At 31.9% G+C, this 27541-nt stretch overlaps 2 protein-coding genes across 3 annotated transcripts; one reads left to right on the top strand and one right to left on the bottom strand.

Moving 5' to 3' along the window:
• Positions 1–9561: 9561 nt before the first annotated feature.
• Positions 9562–16228, bottom strand: LOC100802312 (cyclin-T1-3). Of its 2 annotated transcripts, none has more exons than XM_006585348.4 (7): positions 15918–16228; positions 14901–15174; positions 14424–14505; positions 12053–12187; positions 11633–11808; positions 11402–11553; positions 9562–11161 (listed from the first exon to the last, which is right to left on the bottom strand). In XM_006585348.4, exons 2-7 carry the CDS (start codon positions 15125–15127, stop codon positions 10098–10100), a joined length of 1836 nt encoding a protein of 611 aa, XP_006585411.1. In that variant the 5' UTR covers positions 15128–15174; positions 15918–16228; the 3' UTR covers positions 9562–10097. The 2 variants fall into 2 exon arrangements, with proteins under 2 accessions (XP_006585411.1, XP_003531494.1); XM_003531446.5 differs by having other exon boundaries at positions 14901–15165.
• Positions 16229–18460: 2232 nt separating this feature from the next.
• On the top strand, positions 18461–21225 carry LOC100801778 (protein unc-45 homolog A). The gene is made up of 3 exons (XM_003531445.5): positions 18461–18869; positions 19621–19809; positions 20190–21225. Exons 1-3 carry the CDS (start codon positions 18696–18698, stop codon positions 20670–20672), a joined length of 846 nt encoding a protein of 281 aa, XP_003531493.1. The 5' UTR covers positions 18461–18695; the 3' UTR covers positions 20673–21225.
• The last annotated feature ends 6316 nt before the right edge of the window (positions 21226–27541 follow it).

Below are 27541 nucleotides of genomic sequence, written 5' to 3'. Positions count from 1 at the left end.
TAAATTTTGTGGGTTGATTCTGAATGGGTGAAGAGTCGTAGGATGGGTTTGATGGGAAAAGAAGCAAAATGAAAGTACATTGATGTGATAAGACATCTTACAACACATCAAAACAATGATACTGTCAATTTTTTTAACATACAAGGTTCATGTTTCTTTTAAGCATCAACATACACACCGTGACAAATATAAAAACACAAAAACAAGCACATGTATTTACCAAAACATAAAAACATGAACTTCAACAATAACAACAACCTCATTACAAACCCTAAACCCAAATCAATCAGCACACACACATTTATTTACCAAAAACTAAAGTGAACCCACAATAAAACACAAAGATATCAATACAAACCCTAAACCCTAACTTAGTTTTCAAAATCCGCAACCTTCAGCATTTTGACCCGACCCCAAAGATGTATTTGAAAAAAAAAGAGTACCCCCAAAATAAAAATAAATAAATAAAAAAATCCATGCACAACCAACCAATTTTGAAACTCAAAAAAATAAATAATGCACCAATATTTATTTCAAGCTTTACCTTCTGAAGAAGTGTAGAACAAGAAACAGTTGCCTTCATCTTCAAGTACTAGGATGAAAAAAGTTCTTTCACGATGGCTATGGTATTGTCGAAGTTTGTCTCTTTCACTTAAAGAATGCAAGAACATGATATGGCAAAGGACTTTTCCATTGGTGAAAAAAGGTAACAAATGAGACTTGTTAATTTATGTGTTACCCAAGTAGTAAAAAGTCAATCTTATATATAACATTTTAGTCCCGCCAAGTAAGCAACACAAGTGGCACTCTTTTCCATGACATTTTAGTCCATAGGTGCCATATATGCACGGGCATTAGGGATAACGAAGGAGAGTTAATGACAAGACCAGTCTATCGCATTTTTTGTAGATTCGGGAATTAAATTTAAATTTTTCATTCTTCAAGAACCAATATATCATTGCCTTTCACTTTCAAGAACTAAAGTGAGTATTCATCCTAAAACGAATACTTAAGAAGACTATTGGCGTGATCAATTCAAATCCATAATAGCAACATTACATCTTAATCTCATAGCTGGCAAATCAATCCAAATCAACAAATCAATTTAAATATGTTTTGTATCTTTAGATTGAATCATCAATTCAATATGTAATAACAATTTAATTATGATTTAAATCAGACTATGTCATTCATTTTATATCTTTGCACCAGCAACATGCATATATGTATGTGATAAACCATAATTTGAGTGATATTTTATGTTATTTTTTGTGATTTTTTATGCATTTTCTTGAGAGAACGCACGTTTGGACATTAGTTTTTACTTTGTAGAAGTATAACTAATCAATCAAGTGAAAAAGTTGGGAAATGCATAATTTCATAAAAATCTAATGTTATTTTCACTTGATAATGGTTGTGGTAAATTGACCACTGTCGTGGTCAACCAGAAAGACCATGGTTAATCATGAGGCCCTCGTCATTTCACAATATCTCAAGCTTCAAGGCTAGGACTCTGATATCGACCATGATAGATATCACCATGATCGTAGTGAGCTTAATTAAGGAAATTATCTTTAGGCGTCTAATTAAAGTAATTATTAGAGATCATATTAGAATATCTATCTATAATGTGACTAATTAAAGTAATTATCTTTAGAGATCATATAAGAATATTTGTCTATAGTGTGTCTAATTAAAGTAATTATCTTTAAGAGTTTATATATAAGAAGTTGAATTTTAGACATTCAAAATTCAATATACAATTTATGTTTTTTAGAGCTTTAGAGAGAGAGAATTGCAATGAAACAATTGAGGTCCTAATTTGTAAGGGTTTGATCTCTTTTACTTTCAATGCATTATTGTATGTTATATGGTTTTTCTATAATCATGGTTGGCTAAACTCCTTAAGCCTCTGATTGTGATGTAGTTGTACTGTGAACCCTAATCCTTCTTTTCAATAAAAAGTCATTCGATGTTATTTAGATGATTGTGTCATTCTACTACTTTCTATTCTATATTGGGACTGATCACTCTAACTCTTAGTCAATTACATATTAGTGAACATCTACTTATAATTAACTAAACTATAGAATGATAGGGTTCATAAAACTAGCATGACCAAACTGATGGCATGAACTTTCTTTGTACAAACTTTTGTGGTGTTCATCCTTAACCCTGAATTGAATCCCGAATAATCAATGCAAGATTAATTTAGGGGGAAGAGTATTATCAAACCTTGATCATAGGCTAACAATTAAATTAAGAGGTATTAGACAATTATTTGATAACTTAGATGTCTGAATTGAATTAGGAATTAGAGGGAAACAATACATGTGAAATCTTAATTCGAGTTTTCACCTCTCATACATATCTCTTTCTTAAAGTTGTTGTATGTCTTTTAGTTTTATTTCCTTAAATACAATCACAACAACCCTCAACTCAAGAGTAAAAACCCAAAATTATTAATTTATATTATTTAGATTATTTTGAAACACAACTAATTTTTAATGTATGATATTCGGACTTTTAAGTCTATAATACTACCGAATAAGATACATTTATCCTTATTCCTTAGTGAATATATATTTTATGCATCAGTATGTTGTTGTTACAACTTCATTGAATAAAATTTGTTTCTATAAGTTCTTATAAAGACAAAGTATACATATATACATTTTTTTAAAAGGTCAATGTTAGTTTTTATTTGTTAGTTTTTTTCCGTGAGAGAAATTCAATACACTGATATCCACCCGTAATTAATATAAACTGGTCACTTAGTCAATTTCCGATCGAACCGAATCGTCGGATCCAATTTTAACACTATAAATAAGGGATCTAACGTGGGACTCTCAAAGGAATAAAGGGTTGAACACTTGAGCTTTTATAGATTTTTTTCACTTTGAAGTATGTTTAACGACATACCAAACAATCACTTTAATCAATGAGCAGTTCCCACTTGAAAATGGGCGTTTATGGACCTATTCAAAGCGAAAAATTCTTATATCCACCTAAAACAATACCTATTAAAAACATATCGATCTAAAACAAGAATAAGAAATTCATTACCCCACAAAGGAACTATCTATCTTTGATTTCCTGCACTTTTCTTTCTTTTTTCATATTTGAAGGTGATCAGGACTATGATGCTCCATTACGAAAGCAATTTGCTTGTCTTAGAATATTGAGGTAACACTCTATAGTCTATACGAGTATTCAAAAATAGGATTAAATATTTTGAATTATTAAATTAATCTAAAAATTAGAAACTGATTAATTTAATAATTCAAAATATTTTAGGCCACAACACTCTACAGTCTATTTTTGATGAAAATATTGAAAAAAAAATCGCACATTTTGGTTTGGTTTATTAATTAGTTCAATTTTCTTTTGTTTTTTATTGTTAAAATTGAGCTAGAACAATGCAAATCACACCACACATAATATATATATATATATATATATATATATATATATATATATATATATATATCAGAACCAACGGTTTTTGGTTATGCAGGTTCATTATATTTTGTATGTTTATTTTACTGTTTAACTACTTATGATTATTTAAATGTCATTATTAACTAGCTAGTGATTGAACTCTAATGATTATTAGATTTTAAATAGTCATGATAAATGTGATGTCATGTTTGTATTTATTTTGAAGTGTAATTGTTAAAGTTATAAATCTCTTAATGTTAAATCAATAACTAATCATAAATGTGTTGTCATATGAATTAATATTAAATTTAGATTACTCTTATATTAAAAATATTTATCTATCACGAATTTTCTTACAGTTAAACTATATTTAAACTAATAAAATGTAAGCTAATATCTTTATCAATTCAATAATTGATAGTATTTAAAAAAAGAGGGAAACCATAGTTTCAAAGTATGTTATTACGCATTATAAAATGAAGAAGAGAAAAACAGAAACATTTTCACACACTCAAACTCTAACCTCAACATATACAATCAATTTCAGTAAGAACATTTTTCAATTGTAAATTATTTTAAAGGTTTATATACCCATTTCATAAATAATCCCTTTCTTATAATTTGCACTAATTAATTTTCAATCCCATGAAACACTACCACTTGGACCGAAAGTGTCGCGTTCAAAATTCTCATCACCAGAACTCAACAAGTGGGATTTGAGATCACTTTTGGAGATATAATTTAAAAATACACCTAAAGTTGCATATGATTCAAGGTCCGCATTATAACAACAACATCCATATCAGTGATAATATATTATAACATAAAATTAGTAGGATGCTTAAAAAGAGCTTTGTCTTGATGTCTGAGAGCACACACACTACATCATCATTCATATATCCACATAAATAGTTCACATATTCACCAACAAAAAATGCAAGCATTATTGTTTACCTAGGTTCTATAGTATAGTGCTCTCATCAAAAGCATAAAATTAATAGATATTTAAAGTCATGCACAAAGATATTTTGTGTTTGACACTTGCTATCGCATTTGATAAAAGGGTATCTGGTTCAATATCATTTTTATGAAAGGCATATATACATTTGCACAATCTTTTGTTATCTTCTAAGATTCCTGGCCTCCCACCATACTATAGCTTAGTATCAGCCGTTATTAAAGGATTATTATGGCCAACTTGGTAAACAACATTTTAGAGTCACTAGACATAAAATTTGATCTTCTTAAATAAAATTTTAAATTTAATTCTTATGAATAAAAAAATACAATTAAAATATGAAAAATTTTATTAAATATGATCATCAAATTCTCTAATAAAAATTAATTATCAACAAAATCGATAAATACTTTCTAATAATAACATGATAAGAATAAATAAATAATCTACTGCTAGCTTCTCCCTCAAATTTCATCTTTCTCTGACTATTTGCCACAAAAAGCAAAGTAATAGATAGAATTGAATTGAAGATGGTTATCTTCGTGACAGTACGTAGTATCAGGTGCCTTTGCATGTTGCTCTTTCCCTAAGGCTCAAATATTTCCTCCCACTTGCAACTCCAAAACTACAAAAATGTCCCACCATAGGTAACAAATATTTTTTTTTCCAACGTTAAAAGATCTTGACAAAACACGGTAACAAAAGGACTATTAGTTAGGGCGATTGAACAATATAATATTATTATATTAGCTTAGTTAATCTGTCTTAATAATGGCAAACCTTTTTTGTTATCTTATAATGTAACAAAAGTGCGTGGAAACAGGTCTTTCCTTTGCTCTTTTTTGACCGAATCTTTTGAAATGACACACTGCTTGGATGCTCATTGCCCTTATCTTTCATTAAGTCGTTTGTCTTTGATGGAGGAATTTTGAGAAAAATTAGATGGAGGCATTACTTTTAAAAAAAATGAGAATTGTATAATTAATGTTTTAAAAAATGAATAAAAGATTATTAAAGGTTACATGGTAATTTATATTTAATTATCCATTTTTTAAAAATAAAGAAATAATACTTACTGAACAAAAAAAATACTCTTTTCCTCAGTTCAAGCTTGCTATAAAGGAATGAATATTGAATATAGAAATTCATGGCCGGTTCTAAATTTTCATGACTAATTGAATGCCTTCAAAGTTCAAACGACAATCTTGAACTTGCTTTGAAATCAAGCAACTTTAAGTCCTGAGAAAAGATATGTTTGGGATCAATCAATAGTATAAAAACTACAATCAAAATGGGAAAGGTAGCCTCAAATCTTTTAATCTTGTTTTTAAATTTCTGTTTCAGTCGCATTTGTAGTCACATCAGTGTGGGCAAATGTGACAACAATTACAATGCACAATGCAGCCGTAAAATGTTCCAAAATGTTGATATATAGTAGTAATTGTAATTAATGTATTTGCAGATCATAATTTATTGAAACATTACTTATAGAGAATCTAATGATTGATTAAGAACATAAAATATAGGTTAACTTTATGGTTATGATTTAAGAGCCACATTAAACCAAAACAAACGTTTAAAGGGTGCATGCACCAAAATTCATGCAACACCTGAAACCAATTGAACAATTTTGTGACACATGTCTCTCTTTCACATCTACTCAAAATGATGATATTCTAATTGTTATTAATGTATTCGGAAATCATAATTTATAACCTTGACTGATAGAGAATCTAATGATTGATTAAGAACATACATAACATATAGGCTAACTTTATGGTTATGGTTTAAGAGCCATATTAAACCAAAACAAACGTTTAAAGGGTGCACCAAAATTCAAGAAACACATGAAACCAATTGAACAATTTGGTGACACATGTCTGTCTTTCACATCTACTTTAGTCTCCCCAAGTGGTTGAGGAGCCAACAGGCTCATGTTGGGGCAATGGTGGGTGTTGCACGGAAGTGAATCTAGGGTTGATTTTTGGCGCATAAGATCACTACGGTATCTATTTCTTGTTTTCCATCATTTGTCATTTGCAAAAAAAATTATTATTCTGTTCCATAGTACACTTATTTTGTATCTCTTTGCAACCAGAGAGATCCATTGCTCAAAGATTTGCCATGCTTTTTTTCTACAGGATCAGTTTTCCATTAGCAATTCAGGTCATGCATGCACCCTTTGTCTAAACGCTATCATCTACTTTTTATTGTTCTATACTCTTTTAAAGATACTCATTTTGATGAGGAGAAAAATGTGTTCAAGAGAATCACAATTTTGCAGCCTGTGGTAGGGACTTATAGGGACTCTCTTACAAGTTTCGTGTTATGCAAGCTCTAGTGTGAAACCCCATTACCCCCCAATCACCCATATAAGATTAAAAAAAAATGCTTTATTCCCGTGCCTCTTAGATCTTAAAATGAAGTAAACTTTAGCAAACCGATCAATATGTTATTATAAATAGAGTATCAAAGTGATTTTTCTACCATTAGTAGATAGTGTTTATTTGGCTCAATTTACATCTACTCTTCTGATTTGTGAGGCTTTGTAATTGTAATGATTATTTGTTTGCCCAATTAATAGATAAAAACGTATTTATGCCTTAATCACCAAAAAAATAAATCCTTATACAAGGCCTTGCTTGCATTCACAGAACAAAATATATGATCACTTCACACCACATATAATACAAAAACGTGTCATGTTTATGTTATTACTGTTGCACAATAAAAAAGTATAACAATAACAATTATCTTTTTTTTCAACCCTTAACCTCTAAAATCAAGGGTCTTGATATTTTATCATCAAATCAACACATAATAATATTGTTTCTTTTGGCTAATAAAAGAAATCATCAAATCAACACTTGAGATTTGTGTAATGCAGGATAGTATGTCCCACATATATACCAGAAGGCAAGAAGGGTGACAAATATAAGAACAGCAAAACTAAACATGATCCATGTTGTTGCAGCTAGCAGCATTCTCTGAATTTGCACATTATATGAATGAAACAGAGTTTCCAGGTTCATCTAAAAGAATGTCCCACCACACGCGAGCTGAAAAAACTAAAATCTTGCAGAAATCAATAAGAATTTCAATTAGACCATGCTAGGATAAAAAAAAATTTTAAACTCTTGTAATAGAAAAAAAAAAAGATAAAGTAAATTGACCTTTTCTAAGTTAAAAATTAACTTAAGCATATCAGCTTTTTTGTAAAAATTAGATGACAAAGTTTACATAAAAGTTTAAACAGACATGCCATAAAGAAAAACGAGTATTTATTAAAACAAGGCGTGCAGCAGGGAATGCCAACGAAAAATGCTTAGATATTTGGAGTCTATATAATGCTTAATTGGATTTGACTCATGGATTCGAGAGGAATTGAGTCGTAAAGCATCCATGCAAGAGCTTAATTGTGAAAGAATCTTTGTTGTTGAACAATGTTAATAGATTAAGAATTAAGTTGATTGCCAAGCTATTGAATGAAAAGCTTAGAATTGACTATTGACTAAATGAGATTGATGACTAAATAAAATTGAAGGTGCAAAATTATAACGGTGGAAATGTTTTTTTCCCCTTATACTTGAAATTGGGCTTTGTGGGCATTAATAGATTGCCCAATTAAGAACAATGCCAATTAGAAAAAACACTTACATAAGTTATTGACGTTTGATATTTATTACTGCCTAATTAATAAGTGTACCTCCCTTTCCATTAATATTTTTTTATTACTAAAATAACCTTTCTCACTTCCACCAACCTCTCTTTTCCCATTATTTGATTTATCTATGAAAAATTGTAAATTTTTCATAATTTCATTGACTTCCAAGTGAATATTGTTATACTTTAACCTTCTCACAAAAGAAAGCGCGATAGACGCATCGTCTTCTACATGACTACATTTAAGTAACAACTGAATTTCGAAAGTATGATATGTCCACCTCTAAATTTTTTTTTTTTTTTTAAGTACTGTGTTGAAAATTACTTCTCCAAAAAATAATTGCCTATTCCAGAAAGTAATTTTCATAACTATATTTTTTCTTGTTAAAGCATAGTTCCAAAAATTACTTTCCAAAAATATGTAATTGCTTTTTTTTCCAAGAAGTAATTTTTGAAAAGAGATCCGATCTTTAGAAAGAGATTGAGATACTTCTCGGGGGGCGGGGCGCGGCAAAGGAAGAAGGGTGCGTGGTGTAGGAATAAGGGTGAGAGCATAGGAAGGGCTGAGCAGAAAAGTGCTTCCAGGAAAGAAATCCCCAACGCGAATAATTTGAAACTCGAAAATAAATTACAGGGTATTTAGAGAAAAATGAAAAACAAAACTGAGGTATATTAATTTATTAAAGAGGTATACTGATCATTTATCTAAGTTATGCGTTCACTAGGATTTATTTGGATTTGAGTCCATCTCAACTTCCAAAATCTTCATAAAATAAAAATTATCTTTTACTTAACTAAATTATTTTGGTCATATTAATGATAAATGTGAAATTTCAACATACTTCATTCATGCCATTAATTAGACATATCAAGCATAGGACTGAATATATAACTTGATAACAGATACACTAATAGGTCCTCAACAATCACTAGATAAATTCCAATATGATCTTAGAATTTGAACTTGACTCTAAATTAACCCAAAATATAGCTCATGAGATTATCCTCCACTTATATATAAAGATGTGGGCTTGTTATTAAAAGTCAAAAGAAAATAAAAATAACTCATCTCCCCACAAAGACTGCTTCATTCGCATAGCCAGGAATACAATCTTCAAGTATAATATAGTTGAAAGTATAAGTAAGAAACTAAATGTGAGATCTTTCTCAGCTGATATTAAAACTTTTATTCACCATGTTGAGAGACTCCAACTCCATTGTCACTGCAAACCCACCTCCTGCTCAGCACCACCATCACTCGCCGAAGCAGAACGCAATTCCAACTTCCAATTCCTTTCTCAAAACAATAGATTATACCACCGTTTGACCCACCGCAAAAATCTATTCCAGCATCTCAAGTCTCTTTTCTTTATATATCTAATATCTAGCATGCTTACCATGTATCCTGTACTTAACATGTTCAACAATCGAGTGTCAGAAACTATTTTGCATTTTTAAAATCATTTTGGACAGTTGATGTCTTAAATCTCATCCAATAGTTAAAAATAAAGAGCATCCATGCTCCGTATTTCAACGGGAGCATGTTAGGAACATTCAGTTACATTCACTTCCAAGTATACTACAAACATAGCCAATTCTTTCAAAGTACTAAAGGTAGGATATGACTAATGACACTTAGAATCTTCCATCTAGTAAGTAGGCCGAGTTTATAATCATCATAACTACTATTATTCCAAAGGAGAATCATCAAAATCATGGATGATCTTGCAGGAAAATGGACCTTCCATTACAAATCCGACTATAATCTATACGACCCTTCTCTTTCAAATTTACAATTTTCCCATATGCCCATATATATTGAGTAAATGAAATCGGTCTTTCCAACAAAATTGAATTTAAGTCCTTCAAACAAAGAGTTTCTAGACCTGACAGCTTTAATGGTAGGCTAAGGTGGCTGCATCATAACAGTATTGAAAGCATTCAAGGATCTTTGCTTTGCTAAGAAGTGTCCGCCCAGAAAATATTTCAGAACATTAACGGTCCACACACAGGCCACAACCATGGTACACATTATTCAAACATGGTTTTCCTGTACATGCCTTTTGCTGTCCCTCTCAGTATGGCCTAGCCGACTGACCTTGTTTCGATCCTCCATGTAATCAAATCGATTATTGTGGTGAGGCCCGGGGCCATAATTATGACGTTTCCCCTCCACCCCTCTTTCAGGGGAGCTTCCTGCTTTTCTCTTGCGATTGCTTGACTTAGGTGATGGAAGCCCTACACCAATGTCATCAAGTGCGGATACCTCCCCTTCTTCAACAGCACTTAGATCTGGTTCATATGATGACAAACCCTTTACTCCATGATATTGCTCATCTTCATGGTCTTGATGTCTTCCATGCATGTTATCATAATCTGATCTGTCAGAGGGCTTAGACCAGCTTTGCCTCTTCTCCTTATTTTTCTCATTCTGAGGAGCCAGTTCAATTCCATCTTCCAGTTCCCTCTCAATGAGATCATCGTCATCCATAACATCTGTTTTCTTAGTTATATGAACAGCTGCTTTCCTTCGTTTTTCTAATGCAGCCTTTACCTTGTCTGTATCAATTTTCTTAACGGCTTCCTGAGGAGGCCGGCTAAATGCATCCTCTCTGTGATCTAGGTTTCTGCTATTATGTTTGTCTTTCAATTCAGTCAGTTCTTTTGTTTCAGTCCCTCCAGCATTGCTTTCGTGCTCTTTTTCACCATTATCAGATCGAGATTTCACCACGTCTTGAGCTTCATGTGAGTTTTCCTTAAATGGTAGAGATTCCCTCTCAGGATATTGATTGCCTTTGGCATCACCTTCCACCCTGTGTTTCATTTCTGTGCTCCCATAATCACCACTTCTACCATGGTTTGAGATGGGGCGCCCCACATGATTTGGGACTGATGAATCAAACATGGCCATAGAAGACACAGGCTTTGATGTTTCCAGTCTTGTGGCTCCGGACTGGGAATTACTCTTTGCAGCTGCAGTTTCATCATTAGTAATTGGAGCTTTTGCAGTGGTCTGATTGGAAGTCCCACCTCCTTCGACATCGTTGGAAGGTGGCATTCGATTTTGTTCATACAGCTCTAACATTTGATTACTAACTTCTGCAAAATAATAATAATAATAAACAAATAAATAAGAACAACATAGGTCTTATGTTGTGATAATACGATATCCAAATTTAGTACCATTGAACCTGTCTAATTAAATAGATAAATACTAAGATACCATCAGAGAGAGAGAAATAAGCATAAGAGGAATGATAGAAAAGAGAGATGACAATGAGATGGTACTTTTTTTCCTCATTTCTTTATACGACTAGTACTGAATAAAAAGACACCAACCCTCCAATTGGCGTGGAGTGACATCAAACTCTTGCCACCAGACCTTCTCCCCATCTGATGGTAGCTTCACCTTCAGAAACTTGGCAGCAAGGAATATGGCTCCAGCTGCAATGTGATGGGGCTTAAATTGCAAGCAAAGTGATGTCCGAAGTCTGCATATCACATCCTAATTTCAGGAAAGAAAAATCAAAGGCCACACTCGCCTTAAAAAAAATTGTGTAATCTTCATACCCATCATTTACAAAATTCCACGCAACTTGAGCTAGGGCATTTTGAGCTACTTTGAATTTCTTTATTGCCTCAACAAGAGGTTTATAAGGATGATGCACATTCAGATCAAAACCAAGAGTTGCAAGAACAACCCTCTCTCCCAGTAAAATTAATTCTTTATGCTGTTCATACACATCCTGTGCCACAATTGCATGAGAAAAACATATATTACAAGAGAGGTAAGGAAAAATTGATAAGTTCAAAAGAAATTTTATTTTGAAATAAATCCACAGTTAAACAAACACAAAGAATAAAGAAAATAACAACAAAATTCAATTTCAATCCAGAGACCTAAATCAAACCCCAGCAAAGACAACAATTAATTAACAGGTAGTTCAACGCTGGGACTCAGGAGTAGAGATTGCTTAATGAAAGAAATACCTTTTGTTTTATTCTCATAATTGCCGCTGGATCCTTCTTATGTATAATTTCATATGAAATAAGAATTACATCTTTTAGTGGGCGAGGAGTTTCTTCAACCTTCCCAGCAAGAAACATGCATACTGTTGCAATGGTCTGCAGAACATGTTAAGTTACTAATTATCACAATTTGTCCAATTTAATATTTCATCATATGCATAAGACAATGTACTACTACACATACAGATATATATCAACAGAGAAGGAAAAATATATGAAAGTGCTCCAACACATGCTAAAGAAAGAGACAGCAAATAGGTAAAGACAGCTAGACAGAAAAGGAGATGACATTAAGATTAAGTTTACCAAATGAAGAAAACAACAATTACAAGTAAAAACTAAGCAGCCATGGGATTTATTGTTTGGGTGATAAACTAAGGGTAAAATATGTTTGAGGTCCCTCTAAAATTTGAAAAGTATTAATTTTGTCCTCAAAAATTTTCGTATTAATTTGATCCCTTTAAAAATAAAACATTTGTTTTGCCCTCAGTGGTAACTCAGACAGTTTTCTGACATGACTAACAGATTTAATTACTTTCTCTTTCTACCTTCCCAAGCACACTCAGAAGAATAGCGGAGCAGTTTAGTGTAACTGCCGTACTGGAGCAGTTTATTGTAGCAGACCAAATAGCAGGCTGAATAGCAGTTGTAGCAGGCACTATGTATTGATTCCAAAAAAAACCCTCTGAACAGACACATTTGGACTTTTTCGGAGTGCTATTTTGGGATTTTAATTTCCTAAAAATGAAGTCTATAAATGTAATAATAGTGAAAATGATACAGATGACTTGAATTTAGAAGATGATAGTTGATAACTGATAATTCCTAACTAGGAAGCTTGTATTTAACATTTGTTGATATTTACTAGTATGTTTTGTCTAAAAGACTTTTTGTTGTTTTTTATGAATGTCATTAATTTTGAGTAGTTTTTATCATTTTTAAGAATTTATATGTGTATATAGTATACATACATTATATAAATCATAACAAATTTCAAAATAGAAACTATCCCGCTATATGGTATATCGCTATAGATTTTTGGAGCCAACCACTAAACACCGCTATCCAAAATTTAAAACATTGCAAATAAGCACCTGTCTACTGATTTAATATGATAATAATTTTCAATCCTCATCAGTCCCAAAAGACGGGGTAAAAGTGATTAGGTCACTAGGAGTCTAGGACACTGTCAAGACCACCCAATACATGAATAATGTAAGGAAAAAAAAAGATGATATTCTCTCAACTATGTCTCACCAATCTAATGTGTTAGAAATGTAATATAAACATAGTAGTCAATAGTGCACTACAGTGGGATAACAGAGTGGGTGGCCCTAGACTGCTATGGGATTCAAATAGCAGAGCGGTTTTGAATAGCAGCTATAGTGGTTCAATAATGGCCAAAATAACAGCTATTCGCACGCTATAGTGGCGCTGCCATGTTATAGGCTTAAAAATCCAATATAGAGCGGAAAATCGTTGTTTGAGCCTTTGAGGTTTATTTGGCTAAACTATTCCACAAGAAAGTCATCTTTGTCTCTGTTTTGACTTCTAGTCCTTCACACATTATAGGACTATCTTTAATCCTATGTTCTAGTCTTTCCTCTTCCTGTAGACTTTTCACCTAGTTCAAAGTTAGCCACTCCACGCCACAATCCAAAATTCGCTATCCGAGATTGATAACTATGAATATAAAAACCTTTTACGTGTCTTCACCTAAAAACTTGAACATTATAAGCTACCTCATGCAATCTTCCCTTATCCGGCCCTAACAATTACTGAACGAATTTGAAGTAGCTTGCTCTTTGGTCAAGTTGTCAAGATACCATAAATGATACATCTACAATGGCTTAATGTGGAGTTATAACAATAATATAATACATAGTGCAATTTACATGACAACTTGCACCATATGTATCATATAGTGCACCACCTTCTTAATACCAAATTTCAGCTAAACCACATCTGTTTAAAGTTTTTAACAAAATAAGATATAAATAAAATAACTGAAGATTTTTTTTTTCTTTTCTCTTTTTATTTTCTTGGTGATTTCCAAGAATACAATGCTGCCCATACTCTCCTACCTTTCTATTAATTGGCACAATGAATCCTGAAATATGAATTCTAATGCATACGTCATAATTCATAATAAACTAGAGTTCATCAAAACAGAATAATTCAAATACAATAGCCATGAAGATATAAGCCAGCCAAAAAATAGATTAGCTAACACTGCTAATTGAAATATATAAAAAGAAAAAATGTATTCACACCGAGAACAATTATTCAATAATAATAGCAGGCAAGTTATCATAACAAAATACAAACTCACCCTCCGGTCATTCTTTGCATGGGACTGCCGGAGAAAGAATCGATGACAAAATATTATTGCAGTTGCAATAGTTACCTGAGGCCTGCAACACAATTAAATCAGTGTCAACATCATGATAAATGAAGCTTAGGGTATTCATTGACATTTATTATCAATTTTAATATGATAATAGAGATAAACAAATGTTTTCCCTTCAGTGCAGGCAATATCTCATAAAAATATAAACACATAAAGTTGCTAAGATGTTCCTGATGAGCTCCTTCCCTCCTAAAAGGAAACAAATCAAAGCTAACACAACCTTACTTTTTGTACAATATAAAAAAGATTTAGCCACTGGATGAACATTTATATCAGTTGAACAAATAGGAACCAAGGATACTTGCAATAAATCACAAGTCTTAACAGGCAAATTTAAAAAACAAAAGTGCCCCCTATTGCAGTTAAGATAGGTCACTGAGGCAACCAGTAAAGACTCACACTTTAAGTCTCATGCCTAAGTCTTGCAGAAATGTACAGTATGATTTGCGTAGGTAAGTTTCTTTCTTCAAATCTATGCCATCGTGTTTGGATGGTGAGTATTCTTCAATCTCCTTCCTAGCAAAGTACCACCTCGAACCATCCTCCAGCTTCTCTTCAGAGTATCTCTGAGAAACACCTTGAGAAGTTCCATGATGAGAGGCATCACCAAGCAACAATCCAGCCATGAGGGTGAAAGCTGATGAAACTTAGTTTTGATGTATATCTGTATAAACTTTAGAAGATAATGATCACTTCACTTATTATGTACATTAAATAATCGCTCTCTGTCCATTAAATACAATAATGTGAAACAAACACGTGATGCACTAACATACAAAATAAATAAATCCCTAATGATGTCAACAAAACAAACTTGGGTTGGGAACCTTCAATTTTTTCACCTTCATTTAATTATCAAAATCTGATAAGAACAATTGGCTGTCTCTAAGATTTTCCAAAATAAATCTTCCAATCTCACATTTGCTCAATTATATTACCCTCTAAGAAGGCAACCGCAAATATCACATCCTTTTATAACATTATCATTGACATCAACGCCCATTAAACCTCGACATTGAATATTCCAAACACTAAGACCTCCACATGTATATACATCAACAAACTTCACATCAGCACCAGAAATTTAGCATCGCTAAACAACCCACAACAAAATAACTCAGTAAAATCATCCCAATATGTCACTAACTAAATTACCTGACAATTACCATCAAAAATTAAATTTACCTAAAATTAAATAAAAATCAAAAACCATTATTTAGTCCACATTAATAATCTGCAATACAGTACACCCTCAACAACAATTCAGAAAATGAAATTCACAAACTTGGTTCCTTACGAGAAACAGACAAAACCTAAAAGGCAAAGGGTACACTATTTTATTCACCAAAAACCAAATTGAAAAAAAAAAAACTGCAACAAGAAAACTACAAAACCAAAAGCAAATTCAACCTTTACCTGTAGTAAAAGAGCAAAAGCGAAGTAGAATTTCAGTGTGGAAGACGAGTTCGATGAGAAAGACGCGATTTTTCTCCGCAAGAAGCGAAAAACTCGAAACCAAAAATCGGGGAGTTCCCAGAATCAGCGCGTTTTGAAGAGAGGGGAGAGAGAATTCGATGGAGTAACTGTATCAGTGTGAGCAAAGAAGAAGAAAGAAAGAAGGAAGATATTTTAAGATTTTTTTAATTAGGGTTTAGAGTGGTGATGGAGAGAGAATAAGACTACGCCGTATCAGCGGCAACCATATACACACCAACCCTGATATTTTTCCTTCTCCCTTTGGTTTTTCTCTTTTATGGGTAAATGGGTAAATATCTTTTTTTGGTTGGGTAAATATAATAATATATATAGGTAAATATTTTTTTTTTGGTTGGATATATATATATATATATATATATATATATATATATATATATATATATATATATATATATATATATATATATATATTCGGTGTGGAATAACTTACCATCCTACTGCCTTGATGGTATACAAATTTAACTTATTATTTAAAACTAGTATTTTAATATAATAAATATTTATTTTATATTTGTAAAATTTGTAATAAATAAATATTAAACATATAACTTATATTATAATTAAAATATGTAATAAATAAAAAATTTAGCATGTAAATTATAATTTATATTTATGTTGAAATATTTTTAGTCTCTTAAATTTAAAATGATTTTACTGTCAACAATGGTATACATTACAAAAGTAATACTACACGCAATGCATGAACAATAACAAATTATTAAAAAAATTGACAAATAATTTTAAAAAACTTAAAATCAGTTAAATAATTGGAGAAAAAACTTTATTACCAATTCAAAAAATTTCTTCACAACGGAGTGATTTGTAATTATCTTTTAGATCTAAAGATGAATTCAAAGTAAGCAACTCCACCATATTATTAAAAAATCTACTTTTGAGCTCGTGTAACTTAATACCAAGTGTAGAAATTTAAAAAATTAATATGACAATAATGTTGAATTGTAATACGATTAACATTTTGGCGAGCTCAACATCTTCTAGAAACATACAAGGTAGTCATATTAGGGACATTTATTTCATGTTTCTCACAAAAAAGATATGACTTACTTGAAAAAAAAATTCTCGGTAGTCTGATTACCTCATTTTTTTTTAAAATCAAACATTTAGTAGAGTAAACCAAAGATGTTGCATTCAATAAATCTTGATTCTTATATTGTAAAGCATGGCAAAGCCCATCATGGATAATTGCTAAAATATCTCTCATAAGATAAGATGTAATAGAAAAATAAACTCAAAAGTTAAGAGAATACCATAAGCAATATCAGCATAACCACTAAGCAAATAACTACCGTCTATTGTAGTCTTTTGATGAAATTCATAAGTAGCATCCTGCATAATAGGCTTCAAACTGAATTTAAGTGAGATCTCGACAAGTATTTGTAACTTTTTGTAACGTGTCTATTTGATTGAATCCATGACCTGTTTCAATATCATCACTAGCAAAAAAAATTGTAATAATTGACACTGGATGATTATGGGTTGGTGATGTTAAATTATAATGAAAATCGTGGTGATTTCTTGTTGTTATATAAAATAGATCAGATTGTTTAAGAGAAGTTTAAAATAAATAATATATCATTGTTCATTTAAAAAAATTTGTGATAAATATCTAAAGTTAATATGAAGTTTAAGTGAGAGATTGTTATGAATTTTATAAACCCTAATTAATTAATTAATGCAGTCACATGTTATATTATAATTAGTTATTTATATTTTTTTATGGACTCAATATAAGTGATATAATTTTGTAAGTTTATTTAACTATCAATTGATATAGGTTTAATGAACGAAATTAATTTGAGTCATTTGGGAATAATGAGAATTTTAGTAAATTTAAAACCTAAGGTGAAACATGGTTATGGTATGCAAAATATCAAATCAAAAATAATTTTCTTATCTCTCCATTTAAAGAGAAAATACGAAGGTATTCCTAAGAACTTCCTTCTCCAATGATTTGACCTAATGTGCTCCTATATGTTCTTTGATTATTTTATTTGGTCACTTAAAATAACTAATATATTTATTATCTACATAGTAAATATTTTTTAAATTATCTAATTGTTAGCAAGTTTAATTTATTTAAAAAAAAAATTAAAAAAGTACATAGTCTAGTCTCAAAATTGAAAAAAAATACTAAAATCATAAATATTTTAGAAAGTGAGAGAAAAAATATTTCAATTAAAAAATAAGAAGAATAAAATTGCTTATTTTTAAAAAGTGAAAGACAAAATATAGTATATAATTTTTTTTTTGTAATTTCTCGATCGTTTTTATCATTTTTGAAACACTACTTGAACTAACACTTTTTAAAATGGTGCTTATTAGTTTCTTATATTTTTTTTTACATTTTTATTTTTAATATATTTATTAATTTTTTTTATTTATCCTTAATATCGTTGATTGATATTTTTCTAAAAGACAAAAGAAAGAGGAAAACGCGCGTTTCAATAATTGGGCGAAGCGCGTCCAACGCGAGCATCTGCATCGTATGTCCTTTTCTCTCTATCTCTTCATTCGCGAGCTCAACCTATAAATTTAAAACTCTCCGGAATTCAATTTTCTCTGCACAGTTCAATCCAAAGTACAGATAGATAGATTCGATCCATTGCATAATCTGAAGCCTTTTTATTTCCTCTTTTTTAAAAAAAAAAATTACGATCGAATTGTGACGGAACGGAGATGGCAGCGCCGAACAGGATCGAACGCGCCCACCAGATGTACCGCGACGGACGTTACGAAGAGGCGTTAGGGTTCTACACGGAGGCAATCGCCATGGCCAAGACCAACCCTCAGAAGATCGCTTTGCATAGCAACCGAGCCGCGTGCTATCTCAAGCTTCACGATTTCAAAAAGGTTCTCTTTTAAATTTGTTATTGGTGTTTTATTTGGATTATTTTTTTAAAAAAATGTTGTGTAACTTGAGTTGAATTGCGCCAATTTTAGTTTTTTAATTTTAATTTTAAGAGTTTAATGATTCTCCTATTATTGAAAATTGTTGGGTTTTGTAATTATTAGTTCAGAAGTCCAAATTTTCATTATTATGGAATCCTGGTGTATGTGTAATGTGTAGTTACGAGGCCCTGCTCAAGAGAGAGGAACTGTTTGATTGGTTAAAAGTGGAAGTGAGAGTATGAAGATTGAAGAAACAGGATTCTGATTATGTTGATATTTTTGTTGATTTGGTTTGGCTGGTAATAATAATTTTTTTTTTCAATTATATGCAAATTATGTGGTGTGAATGGAAAATTGTGTAGTTGAGTTGAGTATGTTAATTTCCTTCTCTTATTTCTCTGAAGGATCTGTGGCTATATGTAATTGTAATAGATCAAATGTTAACAACTAGAGTTTAATATTTTCAACTAATTAGAATTCATCCTAGATATGATTTTCAAAATGATTATTATGAAACTACATGATTTTCAATTATACGATGATTTATGATTGCATGAGAGTGTAAAACATATTCTAACAAATATTGGCTGCTTTGTTAATGTTGAATTATTGGCCTGAGATTGTATAATCTCATTCTTTATAATTTCTGTGTGATTGCCCTTTTGTTTGCAAGTTTATGCTGTGTAATCAATCCTTGTCACTGCCATTTCAGGCAGCAGAAGAGTGTACTTCAGTGCTTGAGCTTGATCACAAGCACAGTGGGGCATTGATGCTGCGGGCTCAAACGCTAGTCACCCTGAAGGAGTACCATTCAGCACTTTTTGATGTCAACAGACTCTTAGAGTTGAATCCATCTTCAGAGGTTTATCAAAATCTTCAAGCTCGTTTGAAGACACAATTGGTGGGCAATGCTATCTCTTCTGTTTTATATTTTCATTGCACTTGCACTTGCATGCATTGCACACTGGTAACTTGGTTTTAAGGTACTAAGAGATTACTTAGTGGGCTTATGGTTCCAACTTCATAATAATAATAGTAGGTATTATTATTATTATTGATATTATTATCGTTGATGCTATGATGCTGTTATTCCTTTTTTCTGCTTAGGCTTTTTCTTGTTTTTTTTCTACCCACACCTTTTCTTTTCTCATCCAGCTAGCAGGAAGGACCCTTATTAAGCATAGTAAACTGGGCCTAGAATTTTGTTCCTGTAGACAAAATATTTTTTCAGCTGTTAGTAAGAAATTTTCTGTTTTTTTGTATATTCTTGATCAAGGAAAGGCACTTACTCCAATACCAGAATCAGAAGAAGAGGAGTTTGAAGAACAGGAAGATGAGGAGCCTGAAGTGATATCACAAAGGGAGAATGAAAACAAAGAGATGGGAGAGAAATATTCGTCGATTTCTAATATTGGGACAGATCAAAAGGTTGAGCTTGGCAAAGGTATTATTATTGCTGATTGTGCTCCCCATGAAACAGACCTCAAGTTTTCATCCAAGCAAGGAAGAAACCAAAACAATGAGCCTAAGAAGTCCACAGCAGATGCTATAGCTCCTAAAGCACCAAACAAGGAATCTACCGAGCAACATTCAAAAGGATGGCAAACAATTCCAAAACCAAAAGGACATTCAGCTCTAGACTACGCACGGTGGGACAGTGTTGAAGATGATTCCAGTGATGATGACGATGAAGATGAAGATGAAGAGTCTCTGCCTCAGTACCGATTTCGTGTAAGAACAGTTGGTGTCCGTCCTGTAAAGTGAGACGATTCTACTGTACAGTACATATAAATGGCTTTTTTTATCCCATAGACTATAGTGAACATGTAAGTAACATTTGATGGGCAAGAACGAGCCTGTTACAACAGCTCAATCATGTTGTCTGCCTTGAAGATATATGAATCCTTTAGAGAAATGCACTGGCCTGTACTGAGTTGGTTTGATAGTCAATGATGATGAGCTATTTGAACTCTGAATTTTTACCTGGAATCCATCCGTTCAAAGCTGCTATCATCCTGATGTCCTGTCAATCACATTCCTTTGTGATAGAAAGTTTAAGGGTTCATGTTTCTGTATTGGACCAAAAGTGTGGGGATTGGGGAGAGTTCTTCAGCTGCAGAGGCTCATTCAGCGTGACTAAAACCATTGCAGCTGGGAGCAGGCTGATTACTTTTCTTGGGGATACTATAAATAGAAGTCAAATTTCCTGATGATTAATTATTGTAGAAAAACAATTATAAGGTTTCAGCTGCATGAACCTGTGTTTTATGCTCTTCTTTTTGTATTTTTATGTAATATGATTCATTATTCATCAATAGTTTTATGTTCATGTCTTCTTAAACGCTATTTTTTATTTTTTTTTGCAAATTCCAAACCCTTTATTTATTTCCTTTGTTTTCTCTGTTTCCAGAGTGCTATTTGATTTTCTATCTTATGATTGCTTTATGGATAAATGTTTGTAGATATGCACATCGCTTTGGAATCCATAGCATTCCTGTTTGGAACTATAGTAAATATGAGTCATTCGTATTTTATACACAAAATAAACACATAATTACTTATATGAAACTCTGTCTTTTATCTTTTTCTTTGGTGTCAATGTCTTATATATTCATGTTTTGTCAAATACATATTTGTATTTGACATTTACCCTTTGCGTACGTTGCATTTTTGTTGATTGATTACATTTAAACCGTTATGTGCAAAGTTATTTTATTTGTCAAATTCCTGTATGCATCTTGACTGGTTGACCCTTTCAACGTGACAATTAGAACCTGAAATCATAATAGAAAGAGACATCCACCTCAGATTTAGAACTAAAATTAATAAATTGTACAAAATTTTCCTACAATTTTTTTGTGTGACTATTTTGCTGAAGTATGGGTTTGGGTAAATAAATGTATTACTGCCCAAGTTAATGCTATATTTTTTTTGTTGCAGGCTGATTTGTTTATATCATATGAGAAGCTTTCATCACTAAATTATGTGACTCCCCTCCCCTTTTTCCCCACACGGCTCTAATATCTCACTCCAAAATCCATAATTATTTGGATCAGTTGAACTATTTGCACCTAGCAGAATATGAGATCAGTTGGACTATTTGCATCTGGCAAAATATGATGACGGGCAAGCACGATTTGTTGGCACTGAACTATTCTATGTGATGCATCATCTGGTAAATAATAATAATTTAACTGATGATACAACCTCACAATTGTCATATTTAACATCCTAAGCATTACAAGGATATCTACACAACGATTCATTGTCATTTACATATATATTTTGGTCTTAAGTCCAAAGCTATTTGCTGGAATCAGGTAGGATCACTATAAACATTAAAACTCTTTTGAGTAATTAACACAATTATATATTCAGAATCATACACACCATTTTACCTAATCCAACCTTAGCTAATACTACTTTTGGGCAATGTCATGGATTATTGATATGATCCCCTTAAGGTCCAATTATTTTAAAATATATTTTTCTCTTGATACCAAGTGATATAAACACGTAAATGAGATGAATCGCCTTGAAGAATTTAAAATCTAAGAAACTGATTTAGTTTTCTTTTAGAGAATGATAGTAACATCACACTCAAGAAATGGGTAAGTAAACAATAAGTCATATGTTTGATTACCATAAGTTTTCATTATAAGATCAGATTTAGTTATTTGTCCAAGAACCAAGGAAAACTCTCATAAAGAGAGAAAATTTAAACTTTCATTCAGATTCCTTCTTGTTTCAAAACTACATAGTTTCCTTTATTTATAGGTTAGGCTTTCTTCTAAACTTTCCACTAAGCAATTAATTCACACTAGGAAATTAATTCCCACTATTCAACCCACTAAATTTTTACTTCCCATTTGGAAATGAATCCCCACTAAGCATTAAATTTTCACTAGAAATTAAACTCTACTACCCATTATAATGGTTTAGGAAGCTTAAAAATCATAAAAACTGACCTAAAACATATAAAAAATCATCAGGACTTATTACATGAAAAACAAGTCCGAAAATTCATGAAAAAATAGAAAATGGGTCATACTTGGTTCTTTAACCCAAAACTTATATAATTCAGCCGAATAAACTTTAGTCAACAATTACATCTTGAGTATAAAACACTTAGGTGTGCACTTCAAATTAGGATCTTCCTAAATACACCTCCCTATTTATTAAGTTAACCCCTTCTTCTTATTTGAGTTTTAATTATACCTTTTTAACCATGTTTTCACACTCACCCCACAATTGTGTCTTCCTTTTCTTCCCCTCAAACTGCTTGCCACCATCAAAAGCCATGTCAACCTCAATTCCATCGTCGACGACATCACTGACATTGGTTCTTAGGCAATAAAATTGACTTCATTCAACCACAAAATTAGGGTCAATCATTGCTCACTCGAGATCGAAGAAGGGTCTCCTACTGTTTGAATCCTTTTGTGTTTTATGGTCAAGAATTGTTGTTAACGAAAAAAACAAAATCAAATCCGAAAAAAAAAGAAACCAAATCTTCACAAAATGAAACCAGATTCACACAAAATGAAACTAAATTTACAAAAAAAATGAAACCAAATATACACAAAACCGAATCAAGTATGCAAAAATTGAAATCAGATTTGCACAAAATGAAACTAGATCCAAATATGAAGATGATTTCTCTATCTTCATTTTCAATGGTAGTTCATGGTGGGTGTGGGCACAACATCGATGGTGGTTTCCATTTTTCATACATCAATATGGAAACTAGTGCACGACTGTCTAGCTTGGTGGGTACATGACAACCTTCCCTTGCTGAATTGAACGACCATAAGCCGCTATCACTAATTGTTCTATCCAATTTAAGTTTTAGTCAGATCTGGATCTTATTTCTTGCGATGCAGGTTTTTTGCCGGCTACCGTGTGACACTGAAAATCATTCTTCCTCCTCCCAACAGTCTCTACCTTTTCTTTTTTGAAACATAACCTAATTGGCGACAAAGTTGTGTTTTTTATTTTGTGGGTTTCAAATTTGGATCTAATTTGTTTATGTTTGAGTTTTGGGTCTGTTTGCAGTTATGATGGAGGTTGAAAAGGGAGTAAAGGTAACAAATAATAAGGGATTCACGATGGTTTCAAGGTGGGGGCAATTTTGTGGTGGTTCATGGTGTGTGTGGTTACGAGATTTTGTGGAGGTGGTTTGTGAAGATAAAATGAAGATCACAAACATGAGGTGTAGAAACAACGTTAAAAAGATATAATTGGTAATAATAAATTTAATTAGAAGAAAGGAGGTTAACTTATCAAAGATGGAGGTGTATTTAGAAAGAGCCTCAAATTATGGCTTTAAGCTTTTGAAATTATTTTCATAAGTATATGTGAAACATTTCTTTATTTCAATACCTCCACCATTATATCTTGAAAGGTTTTTTTGATTGCTTTGGGTCTTGTTTTAGTCCATGGTCCTTCTATTCATTCTAAAATATATTTGAAATAATTAAACTTTGTCAGAATCATATAAATTAATTAATCTATAATGATCCAGGTTGAATTCGTTTCGTTTCTGGATCATATCAAAACTTCTTGATAGAATCTATATGCACGAGTTGATCTCCTCTGCGGCTTCTAGATTATTGAAGTGAGATACTCCTCTCTTTCTACATAATCAGTTCTAAATTTGGCACATCTTATTTGAATTGAAAAATATACTCCTTAAAGTTTGGTGAAGTATATATAATATTTATTTATTTTCTTTCTAATTGGGATGCCTGCCATGTTGCACAAACATTTCCCCAAATAAGTAACATTAATTAATTTAGAGCAAATGTTATTTCCCGAATAAATTTTTTAGTCCTTAAAATATTATTTTTAGTAATGAAACATGAAAATATTATTTTCATCTATTTAATAAAAAAAATGTAATTAATTAACTATAAAATTAGTTGGAAATATTTTTTATATTTCCAAGAATAATTAAGACATATCTTTGGTTAAAGTATTTTTTCTTGAGAATATATATTAATTATTAAAATATCCTTATTGTGTTGAAGATATTTTTTTCATAAAATAAAATACTTTATTATAAGACCAACAAATGACAAATAACCAAGTTCATGACAATCCACATTCCATAAACCAAAAGTGATTCGGTCTTTAAAAAAAATCACTTACTTCATATGGCAAAAAGGTTCAACCACATGCTTGAGAATCCCTATCGCCATTTTAAGGATATATTGTTCCTTACACGAGGTCACAATTTATTGGCAACAAAATATATTGGGGAAGGAGGTTGGAGTCATGATGGCGTGAGGAACAAAGGGAAGAGGTTGCCTAACTACACAGGTGGGTGGCTCGCAGAGACAAGAAACGATGACTTGAGGACTAAGGAGCATTAAGAGGTGCGACGGGAGACTGGGGTCGCTGGGTTGAGGGAGGTGTGGGCGGGGGTCAATGGGGCTGAACCATTGAAGGAGACATGGGTTAGGGCTAGCTTATTATGTTTCAGACTTTGAGTTAAGAGTGGAGAGAGTGTGAAAAAATGCAAAACATAAGTGTCTCCCTTGTCTTAAAACACACAACATGGTTGGTCCATGGATAAGTCCATGAACATGTGGATTAAATCCGTGAAGTCCACACATTTCACGGACAGGGCCTAATTTTTCCTATGGTCATGCGGATTTTTTTAAAATAGGTTTGTTATCCACCAGCTCAGTTTGGGAACTAGGATTCGTATACTCACCCCTACATGCAATGAACAATTAAGAGATGAGCATACTTGTCTATTAAAATGGGAGAATCAAAGGGAAAAATTATTGTGGATAAAATCATGAGATTGACAATAAATAAAAATTGAGTGAACAAAAATTTTGAGAATGACAAAAATTAGAGAATGTAAATGAAGGAGTGATTAGGAGGGTAGTGTGATAGTGAGTAGGAAAAAGGTACATGGGTATTTTTATGCGAAAATTTTTGTCCTATGAGAATAAATATTTCCTAACCCTCCATTGGGATTTAATATTGGTTGAAGTTGAAATTATTGTTTACCCAAACTAAAAAATATACCCGAGATCGGTTATTTTATTACTTTGTAACAAACACGAGATTATTTTCCTCTCTTGTATTCTCGGGATTAAAAATCTACCCATGAAACAAACACCCCGGAACATAGACATTATTGAATATGATTTTCATGGTAGAAATATAAATTCATAACATATTTTTAATTTCATCAAACAGTAGGGCATTCATAATTCAGGTGACTAATTACACATGTATTCACTTCTTTTTTACATTACTTTGGCCCCCTTCTCTAGTGTTAAGTAACTATTCTAAATTTAATGTTGAATGACCAAATTGTCCTATTTTTGTTTGTTTGTGTGAAACCAAAAATACCCTCTAACTTAACTTAAGGCATATTCAACTCCAACCAAAGAATGTCATCGTCCATGATGAGTTTCTTCCGGGACGGCAGATGAATGTCATTGTTCCTGGTGTTGTGCATCAGGCTCATTTCCTATCGTCACAAATGACGTTTTTGTGGGACATGCAAAGGATGTTCAAGGCGCGCAACACCAATTCACACCGTCTTTGAGGCTTTCACGATGTTTGTTGATCTGTGAGCATGATGTGTCCATGGACAATGACTTTAGAGAAGAATTCAAGGTTTTATTAAAGTGACATGAGTGTTCGTAAAGGAGTTCTACATTGGTGGTGCAAAGAAAATGCTTAATGTTGTCGATGAATTTCGATTGTGTAAGCATATATTAAAATATGTGTTCCAACATAAGATACAGTCAGTGCAACACTGTAACTGGAATATTAAGATTTCAATTGATATGATATATTATTCCTATCTCTTTTCATTTTTTGTAATGTTATATAAGATTCACCTTGTATTTGAAAAACGTGCAATTATTGTTGAGATTTTTCTTTTAAAAGATAGGATAATTGGTGCCCAACAAGGTGTTTGTGCAAATCCTAGTCATCCAACCAGTAGTCCTCAAGTTTGTTCAATTTGGTCTTCCAAAGAGTGTGAGGAGTAATGAATTTCATTTGATTCTCGAGTACATAGATGTAATATGTTGCATATCAAAACTGCGAGTATTTGAGCTTTTCTTTTTATGATTGGATTTTAATTAAAATATGATGAACAAACCGATTGGATTTTTGTTTTGGAGTGGTTATTGTTATTTTGATTGTGTTTGTGTTTAGGGGTTAGGCTCCCTGTCCATCAAAACTTAGTTAAGTTTTTTGTTTGATAAGAAAGGAGTGCAATTGTATAAGTAACATATAAGTTAAAAGGGGCTTTGTAGGGTGAAAAAAAATAGGAGATACATGTGTAATTATGATAAATTGATGAGAATAATAGGAGGTAAATGAAATATATTAATAATTATAAGAAGTATATTCAACATTTGTCATTTGTGATACACATTGCCTTTAGTCTTCCACGACATCCATTAATAAACATTATATTTCCACTGGTCATTTTAGCTTGAAACGAAGAAGAAAGATTGAGACATACAATATGAAAATTCATGTTTTATAACCTTTTTTCAACTCAATTTGGCTCAGTAAAAAACAATTTGATTTAAATTTGATTAGAGTTTTAATGTTCCTATTTTTTCACCTAAAATTCTGCTCATTAGAATTTT

Source organism: Glycine max, chromosome 8 (genome assembly GCF_000004515.6).
Source record: "Glycine max cultivar Williams 82 chromosome 8, Glycine_max_v4.0, whole genome shotgun sequence".
NCBI lineage: Eukaryota > Viridiplantae > Streptophyta > Magnoliopsida > Fabales > Fabaceae > Glycine > Glycine max.
The sequence above is the reverse complement of the archived record's forward strand: the minus strand, read 5'-3'. Positions and strand labels throughout refer to the sequence as shown.